The following is a 10465-nucleotide window of genomic DNA, read 5'->3' on the forward strand; positions in this document are numbered from 1 at the left end:
TGTTACGCACACATAATTTGTCATCACTGATACCAGTGTAGAACTGTAACAGAACACCTAGCTCATTACTCTCATAGTTGATCACTCTCTCAATATTGTTTATTCAGAGTTACAATTGTTATCATTAATAAGCAAACAAGCTATTTATTACAGCATGTTTAACCCTCAGGCTGGCTGTGTTCTCTCCTGTACTGGTATAATATTTGCAGCCACTTCAAGCTTGTTATGAAACTGTGACATATAACTGACCACACGTTTAACCCTCAGGCTGGCTGTGTTCTCTCCTGTACTGGTATAATATTTGCAGCCACTTCAAGCTTGTTATGAAACTGTGACATATAACTGACCACACGTTTAACCCTCAGGCTGGCTGTGTTCTCTCCTGTACTGGTATAATATTTGCAGCCACTTCAAGCTTGTTATGAAACTGTGACATATAACTGACCATATACGTTTAACCCTCAGGCTGGCTGTGTTCTCTCCTGTACTGGTATAATATTTGCAGCCACTTCAAGCTTGTTATGAAACTGTGACATATAACTGACCACATACGTTTAACCCTCAGGCTGGCTGTGTTCTCTCCTGTACTGGTATAATATTTGCAGCCACTTCAAGCTTGTTATGAAATTGTGACATATCACTGACCATACGTTTAAACCCTCAGGCTGGCTGTGTTCTCTCCTGTACTGGTATAATATTTGCAGCCACTTCAAGCTTGTTATGAAACTGTGACATATAACTGACCACACGTTTAACCCTCAGGCTGGCTGTGTTCTCTCCTGTACTGGTATATTTGCAGCCACTTCAAGCTTGATATGAAACTGTTACATATCAGCCTGTATAAGTCTTTTCAAAACATTATTATTTGAAATTTGATCCAAAACACTGGTGTTATTGATTTGTTTGTATCCCTGAACAATAGCAAATGCCCATAAATCCTGTTTCCTTCACAATGCTTAAATCGTCAAAAACAAAGAAATAAGGCAATTTGTAAAATACTATTTTTATTGGCAAATGACAAAATCTTGTTTTTTTAACTTTAGTAAAATACATATTTTTTTTTTATTACCAATAAGATTTTACAGTTGCTTATTTATATTTGCCATATCTATTCATCCCTTGATTTATGCTTAAAAACCCTGTTTGCAGCAGTCAGGAACTTAATGTAAAAGTTGCCATTTACATAAAGAAATCAACTATATTTTTCAAAAATATGTTACTAACATAATTTGTTTACTACGAAAAGGTGAATTAGAATGTTAATATAGAGCACTGTTCTAAAATAGAATCTCATCAACTCAACTTTAAATACCACCACTTTTTTGACAACACACACGAATTTTTGTAACTTTCTTTAAATTTCCATATAATACATAATGTTAAAAGTAACTTAACATGACTTTAATTTATTTTTAATCTTCAATAGCATTCTAAAAAAACTTCAGGCCAAAACTCTAACCCCCTTTCAGCATGTCTTTATGCAAAAACAAACCTTAATAGTGTGAGTTTAACCTCAGTAATACTTCGATTCTCATACTAAAACTTTTATAGCACAAGTTCAGACTTTCCAGAGCTTATTTTCCACAATCATTGGCAATTTTTTTGGGTGAAACACATTACATGAAACCCTTTTCTCCTGATATTGTACATGCGATTTAAAACTAGTCTGTAGAAGTGTTTTTATGAGAAAGTGGGATTATATAAGGTGTTGTGAATCCATCTATTTCGTTATGCCTTGGAACAAATCCATGTAAACATTTTGCAAGACACAATAATTTTTTCAAAATACAGTTCAGTGCTCTGACAAGTTACTAAAAGGCCAATTTATATCAGCGTAGCATAATTTAGGTCTTAACACCTCTTCACACTGCTCGAAAATACAAAAATAAACTAATGAAAAATTAATGACTTGCAAGTATTTTGCCTTGAAGATGTGTGGTAGGTGGCTACCATAAAGTTGCTCCCACCTGAATAATTAAGACTTTGAAAAAATGTATTTACTTAAACCTTTTGCGATGGAAAAAACTTATGTCTCAGTCAGAAAAAATAGTCTCAGGTGGTTATCCTATCAGCTCGCCAGGCCACACATAGTGGCCGGCTGGTTTCTGCATCACCACTAGGGGCTTGCGCAACCATGTACATTATTTAGTTGTCACATTATTATTTATGTTAAGTTAACAATAAAAAATAGAGTTTTTGTATATTTATTTTAAATTTTTAGGAATTTCTGTTGAAAAATAGTAAAGATATTTTTTCTAGTCTGTGGCGAGGAGCAGTCTGCATTAAAAAATAACATTAAGAAATAAATAACACTTTGCACAATTGTTTATCTACACTAAAGAAACAAATGTATTTCATAAAAGAAACAAATGTACTTCATAAAATTCTGAGACAATAAGTGTTAAATGTTTTTTGGTTGATTTGGTGTGGAATTACCCCATTTGAAATTGCATTACAATTTTGTATACTAAAGACTAATACAAGTACTAACTTTTTTATCTGAAACTGTTTTCAAAATATAACTATGTAAAGTTTCCAAAAAAACTGGCCAAAAAAGACTTTGTCAACAGATGTTTTTGAAATTGCTGTAGGAGCTCTCCCTGACAACTGAACTGGTTTTGAAATGATTTTGATGTGCCTTAAGGGTCTCTCTAGTGACATAAAACACAACATGAGTTATAATGAAATATTTCTGTCAAAATATTATCATGAAATATTTTTGTCAAAATACAAATTTGATTTTTTTTACCAAGAAATACGTACTTCTTGGTATTGTTGCCCCATTTGTTTCCCCATGAATACTTGGTATTGTTGCAAATCACATATTAAATTAAAAATGTAGGATAATAACAGATTCATGGTTTTAAAAAATTATTTCTAACACAACTCTTTCACAAGAAGCCGGTTTTCACTGAATAACCATCTTTTAACAATAAAAGCAGCCAAATTATATTGAATATACATACTAACAATACCCTGAGAAAAAATCAAGTATAGAGTTAAAAGTAGTTTTTTCTTAAAAAATGTTGCTTACACTTTAAATTTAATATATGTGATTTGGGCTTACACAACTTCTACTGTATGTTCACCCAGTCAGTGAGTAAGATTTGAGTAGTGATGACTTCCATAATCTACACCCACAGATTATATATCTACAACAGATTATATATCTACAACACATTATAGTTTCCAGCCCTCATAGTTGCCAGCCCTCATGGTGATGAATGAAAAACATCTCTTGATGTACCGATCAGTGTAATATAAAATTCCAAAAGACTAATCCCTAACGCTTGAGTTTTAAAAATGTGAAATGTTATTTTTATATAGCAAGAGGACAATGGCCACCACACTTAAAGTACACAAAGAATTGAAATTCCCATTAGGAAGTAAAAGAAAACAACGCACGTCTTTTGGCTATTATATACTTTTCAGTCTATTCCGACACGAGAATAATAGTCTACTTTAAGTACACTCAAAGACACTAATTTCTATATGTAGAAAAAACTCATTAGTCACTAGAACGACAAAAGAGAAGGAACAGTGTATGTCTCTTGAAATAAACTACACAACAATATGTAACCAATCAGGAAATGCAAAAATAAATCAACACAGAGATATTAACATTGCCCATTGCCCATAGAGGTTGTACAATGGCAAAAATAAGATTGAAAGAACAGAGGAAAAAGTGATAATTAACCTCACAATACAGATAAGACAGAGGCAAAAATGATGAAAAACAGGTGAAAGTACTGAAAAACTCTAATTGCCCTCAAAGGTTGGTAATATTATCTCCCAGCTCAAATTCCCAGCATTCTTATGAATGTTGATAACCCTATTATCCTCACCTCTTAAACCCACACTTCCTTAGATTGTTACCTACATCATAGTTCACTATCATTCCAATCACCTATGAGGATGAAAAACTAGCATTAATCAAAACATATACTTCATCTTACCCAACTCTTTAATTACAAAATTACAAACTTACAACGATTATCAATTGTTAATGTCGCTGTTATCTTATCTTTCTCGAGAATCCCGATTACGGCAGGCCGCGCGGCATCACATGATTAATTAAGTTTTTTGCACGGTACATAATTGCCTTTCCATTACAATTAAATTTATATTTCTGATCAGCCCCTCTAGAATTTGATATTTTACTGATAGGTACTATCTCGAGGGATGTTTTTCTTTCGTTGACATTAGCGCGGAAGGTGTTGCCGAAGCCCGCGCCGATGGCTGGAGGCACTCGCATTTTCGGTGGCGGAGTGTGATCAAGAATAAAAACAATTTTTGTGTGTTTTTTTTTCAATAAAGAGTTTAGTTTTTGTTTGGTAATGTTTGTTTTTGTTGAATTTTTGTGTTTGGAGAAATGTAGGGGTAAAACACGGAAGTACAACAAAGCGACGCACCAGCTGAACGGGCAGCGAGACTCTGCAAACACGTTATCTACTAGACCGCTCGACTTTGACCTCTGTCTGAGGATGGGGAGGGGTTTGCAATAAGACAATTCCTGTTTTATATTGACGAAATATTGTTCTATGCTAATCTAGTAATCAGTAGAAGCAAAATGTCAAATAACGATTCATGTCTGGGTGTGGTCGGTATAATCCCAAAGTACCAAAAAAACTAATGAATTTGTGTTGTTTGCACTGATAAACCAAAGATAAAAAGAAATTAAAGTTTACTGATGTCCGAGTTGCAACTGTGGCATTCACCCAAAATGCTTCCAACAAGGCTATAAGTTAGAGCCCTACCCTAGTATTACATAAATTCAGAGAAGAGGTACAGACTTAACTCTAGTGATGACGACTAAAAAAAAAGCAATAATACATCAACTGTTATGAAAAACATGATTGTGTTTTCATTAAGTGTAGTATTTATAATATCTTGTTGTTCATTTCATTTCAAAATGTGGACAATTTGTACATTTGAAGTATTTCTCAATCTCAACAGGAAAACCAATTTAATAAATGTTTTCCATTTATATCAATATTTAAAAACTCCTCTGGTAAAATGTATACTTTTATTACTTTAATTTTTCTCTGGTTTATATATATACTAGCGGGCCCGGCGCGCTTTGCTGCGCATTTCAATAATTTTTTGCGAAAGTTGCCCGCGGCTTCGCACGCAATTTCCCGTTGAAAACAGTACACTATATTCACTTATTCTTTTTCTATCACATTCTAAACATTGCTGAGATAATTGATAGTCGTTCCATCGTGAGCCTCTTGGGCGTATTATGAAGGTATGTACCATATTCCTGCCTCTATCTAGCTGTTACCCACGGCTTCGCACGCAAATCTTAAGAACCGAAGTCCTTATATTACTTAGTAAATTTTTTTTTTACTATAATAAATTTTAGATTAAATTAGTTATATCTCCGATGCCACGATTGAGCTTGCTTTGTTGTCTCGATCGAGAGAATATGTACACACGGAGTTTTGAGAACCATACAACTAAGGTTGATTTTATAACATTCTTTATATTTGTAGCCAACGTAAGATAGTAATTATGATATCTGCATTACTCTTCTGATCAAGCATGAGCATGGTTTATATTAAATAAATATTGCAGTTAAAGGTGAATTTTTACGTCAAATTTGAATTGTATTATCTGGATAGTAAAGTCTATGTTTAACAGTGATTGCAAAAACAGTTTAAACAAAATTTGTCGTTTCTCTTAAGCTTACTCTATGCTTTAAAACTATAAGTGTAATATATGTTTACAAAGAACAGCTGATTAAAAATTTGAAAAGACGTTAACATATGTTTGCTGCAATGCATTTCTTATGGGTATTTCTGTAACCAGTGGGGCGGAATCCTGAATCGGGAAAGGGATGGGCATAGCTTATAAACCTTCTCCGTGGAAAAATACATATACGTACAAATTTTCATCATGATCGGTCCAATAGTTCACGATTCCATAAAGGACAAACATACAAACATTCATTTTTATATATATATATATATATATATATATATATATATATATATATAAAAATATGTATCACTTATTCCTTACCATTTAATATCTGAAAAATATGCGTCACAAGCACAAATACCACTGCATCATTCAATCAATCAATCAATCAAAATGCCTTTATTTACAAGCGTTTCTCAGTACATACACTGTTTTGCAGAACAACTCAAGTCATTTAATGGCCTTAAATACTAAATAACAAAGACTTGTGATTAAAACTAAAAGGAACAACATTGGATTATAATAAATACTAAAACTTATACACTAACAACTTAAATACGTTATTTATCACCACATATGTAGTCCTTAAGTTTTAATTTAAAAGAATTGCAACTGTATTGCTTAAGGCTAAGGGGGAGGTCATTGTACAATTTAGGGCCGAAATATGAAAAACTTTTCCTCCCGACTTCATGCCTGACTTTTCGAAAGTCAAGAAGGTAGCCATGGCGGGTACTGCGTTGCGAGACCCCCTCCCGGAACAACAACCGCTCGCTCAGGTACTGCAGTTCCTGGTGTGATAGGACCTTGTGGACCAATGAGCAAGTCAACATCCTGCAGACGGACTCCACTGGTAGCAGGCTGGCAGCATCTCGAAAGGGGGACACGTGATCAAAACGTTTCAAGTTGAAAATGAAACACACCGCAGAGTTTTGAAGTCTCTGAATACGTTCTACGTCTCCCCGCGAGATGCTGTTACCATAAGCTGGATAGCAGTAATAAATGACGGAAAAAACCATCGACTGCATAAGCTGAAGCTTCGCAAATTCCGGCAGTAGAGATCTGAATCTGTATAGACCTCTTAATCTGCCAAGTGCACGTTGTATGACATAAGTGACGTGTTCAGAGAATGTTAAATCGCTATCAAGCATGATGCCGAGCGTTTTCACCCTGTCACTCAAGGTCAAAAACTCCCCATCAAGAGCAATCCCCACACCACTGTCTGTCAAGGCCTGTATTGTGTTGTGTGGTATAGTATGAAGGACAGTGCACTTGCCAACATTGAGCTTTAACCCATTGTCTACAGACCATTTACTGATGTTTTCAAGATCAGAGTTTATATGGGCAAAAGCCACCTGAACTGCGCTAGGGTCATAGGACAAATGCAACTGGCAGTCATCAGCATACATATGAGCCGTACAATGTTTAATACACTTTGGGAAGTCAGAGGTGTACAGGTTAAACAGTACAGGACCAAGACAACTTCCCTGAGGCACACCTCGCTCCCTACTTAGAGAGGCAGATGTCTCGCCCTCAACCCTTGTCACCTGGCTTCTTACTCCAAGATAAGACTTCACCCACTCAATAGCGTTTTCTCCAAAGCTGTAATAGTGCACCTTGGCCAACAACATTTTGTGACTAATTGAGTCAAATGCCTGCGAATAATCCAACATAACAATGGAGTTGTATTTTCCACTGTCTTTAGAGTCAATCAAATCTGAAAATAAGTTCATCAGGGTAGTGCAAGTACTATGATTATGTCTGAAGCCAGATTGAGTTTTAGGAAGAATGTTCTTATCATCCATGTGCTTCATCAATTACTTAGTAACAATTTTCTCCAATATTTTGGACATCGCTGGTAAAATCGATATTGGCCTAAGTTGATTAACACTATGAGGGGTGGGTACCTTAGGTAGGGGATGAACTATACTTTCTTTCCATCTTTGTGGAAACATGCCTTCAGACAAGGACTCATTTATCAAATGTGTGATGGCATTCTGTTTGTTATTAGTAGTATCAGTTGGTTGGTTAATCACCTAACCCTAAAATATATGTATTCTTCCTTCTTCTTTGATTCAATTATTTTAAGAGTGCCAAGTTTTCATTCAACAATTACCTCATTCAATTTTCACACCTAAGTGTGATTTACTGAGTAAAGAATATCAAAACGTAAACAAAAGTGTATACAGCAGATATTAAGAGACACCAAAACGCGCACATGGTTAATTTTGTTTGTTATATAATTCCAGAAGCATATGATTGATATATTTATTTGAATACAGGCTATATGTATAGCAATAATATTTTGTGCAAATTTTGTTACAACAGTGTCACAAATGATGCAAGATACTCTCTCTTTCAGCCTTATACAGATTTCACTCAAGTATATTTTATTAGTAATATGACTAATGTAATTAGGTGCCTATGTTAGTCATTTATAAAAGTTCAAGATAGTGCTGTAATTTCGACAGGAATTGCCAAAAAAACAGCATAAGTGTTAAAATATATAGGCTATATACACTTGAATTAATGCCTCATCGGTCTTAAAACAAAGGATTTAAACAGGATAAAATACAATAATTCACGGCAGTGTTCTAAACACCAAATCAAAATAGTTTGTTCATTATATTTACTAAGCACCAATAATCAAACTATGTGAACCAAACCTAATTCATTTTCAAGGAAAGCCTTTATATTAATTACATATTTTATTGAGAGACGTCCTAACTACCTCTATAATCGCCTAACAATCTTATCTACCAATTAGTACTTGTACAGTTTGTAGGCCTTTTAATTTCACGTTACCTTGGACACACCTCACCAAATTAAATAATGTTCAATATACTGGGATTCACAGAAGAATACTAGCTTTCTCTTGGTCTATTCTGTTTTGCACTACGATACTTGGCAGCTTTATTGTACTCCAAATGTCGAGGTTTTTATGGCTGCAGTATAATAAGAGGCCACCACAACAACAGAATCATATTTAGAATTACCTAAACTAAAGAAACAAAAATGTTGACACAAATTACTTTATATAAAAACTATCTATGTAGTGTATCTATAAAATGTAACAAACAAAATAAAACATTTGGTTACTTTTTACTGTTCGAATGATACACCCTACTATGATTCTATTGTGGTGGTAGCCTCTTATTAAACTGTAGCCTCACTGTCATGAGTTTAGTGTGTTAGCTGACAGTGACGAAGAAAGTGAAGTGGATATTTTCTGTTGTGAAAGATGTGATGAGTTTATTTTTTAACGTGCTAGTTCGTGATGCATACTTCAGCTATGATTTAGGCTATCTCGATGAACCAATATTTTATAGCCTATATTCTAAAATTATGTATATATAAATGTAGAAACATCAATAACATTAAAAATTAATAATCTAATTAAATCTTATAGGTATATGATATTCCAAGAGCAAAATATAATAACTGTATTTAACAATAATGATGAAGTGCCGCCAGGGGAAAACCTGGTTCAGCAGGGATATCTCCAGGACTCCAACAGGTTTTAAGGGGGGATGTTTTCTTTATTTGCTAATTAGAACTTTCTTCACTTTTACCTCACTAATATTGGTATCAACATTTATTAAGCACTAAAACTTGAAATATCAGCAAAAACTGTGAAGTGGGTCTTTTAAACTAGTACTAAACATTACACTGGCTAATACAGCAAATAAGGTTCCATAGTACTAAATGTTTCAAGTAGAATGAATCTAAAGTTCTTCTAAATCCTAGATAAATGTCCAAAACTCCTGTTATTCTTTTAATATCCAGATACCAAAAGCCTTTTCAAATTTAGAAACATTTTGTAACTTAGGTATAAATAAGATCTCATTCTATCGCAGGTAATAGAAGCTATACACTTATTTGGTTCGATATTACAAAAATATCTTGCTGTAAGAACTAGGCTATACATACTAAAATAGGTTATTTCAAATGTTTACTCACATACATATGTAAAGCCTGGCTTTTGATCAAATTTTAAAAGGTTTACCCTGAATAATGTTGATTGATACCTACAGTGTAAGGGTAACATACATTCTTGAGCCTGTTATATATATTACAAAATAGCCTATCACATGCACTTAAAAAATTTTAATCCTATGAATGGGGGCAACTTACCTCCACCCTGCATCATTTTGTAGAACTTGGATTCTATGTGAAGTTGTGGGTGTCTTGTTTTGATGCATTCTAGCTTGATTGCTACTTCCTCACCAGTGGAAATGTTGGTTCCTAACAAATTAAAAATATATTACTTAATCGCCTTTACTTACAAGAGAAGAGGATGTGCCCTTGTGCATGCTCTACTGCTACGTCGAACACTTATGTAAAATCTATCTGACTTACCTAGATATATATCTCCAAATGAACCGCTTCCTATTTTTCGTCCTAATCTATACTTGTTGCCCACTCGGAGCTCCATATCTAAAAACGAACAATGATAATTTAGACAATGGAAACATAAACACCTTGCATTGTGTCAGCCATATTTGAAATTTCCTAATGGAGTATTGCTTTGGAAATACCGAAATGAGACAAATTTCATGAATATACCTGGCGCTCGAGTTGAGAACTTGTGTTACAGACGAACCGTCCGTTTTCTATTTTTGTTATAACGGCATTAAGTACAAAATTAAAGATTTATAGAGAAAATTAGAACAATACTTCATATAAAATCCCCGACCGACATTAAGACGACACAGATGATCGCGAACCTACGCTTTAGTTACAAAAGTGTCCGCATCACTATGAG

At 34.2% G+C, this 10465-nt stretch overlaps 1 protein-coding gene across 2 annotated transcripts in view; it reads right to left on the reverse strand.

Moving 5' to 3' along the window:
- LOC124354387 (casein kinase I-like) overlaps window positions 1–10446 on the reverse strand; it is a 79793-nt gene extending 69347 nt beyond the window's left edge. Inside the window, exons 1-3 of one of the 2 annotated variants that reach the window (XM_046804798.1) lie at window positions 10267–10446; window positions 10060–10137; window positions 9835–9945 (exon numbers count right to left, since the gene is read on the reverse strand). In XM_046804798.1, coding sequence (XP_046660754.1) covers window positions 9835–9945; window positions 10060–10135 — 187 coding nt within the window. In that variant the 5' untranslated portion in view covers window positions 10136–10137; window positions 10267–10446. Of the gene's footprint in view, window positions 1–9834; window positions 9946–10059 lie in introns of both variants that reach the window. The other variant, XM_046804797.1, reaches the window with a different exon arrangement.
- Between the last annotated feature and the right edge of the window lie 19 nt (window positions 10447–10465).

Source organism: Homalodisca vitripennis, chromosome 2 (genome assembly GCF_021130785.1).
Source record: "Homalodisca vitripennis isolate AUS2020 chromosome 2, UT_GWSS_2.1, whole genome shotgun sequence".
Lineage (NCBI taxonomy): Eukaryota > Metazoa > Arthropoda > Insecta > Hemiptera > Cicadellidae > Homalodisca > Homalodisca vitripennis.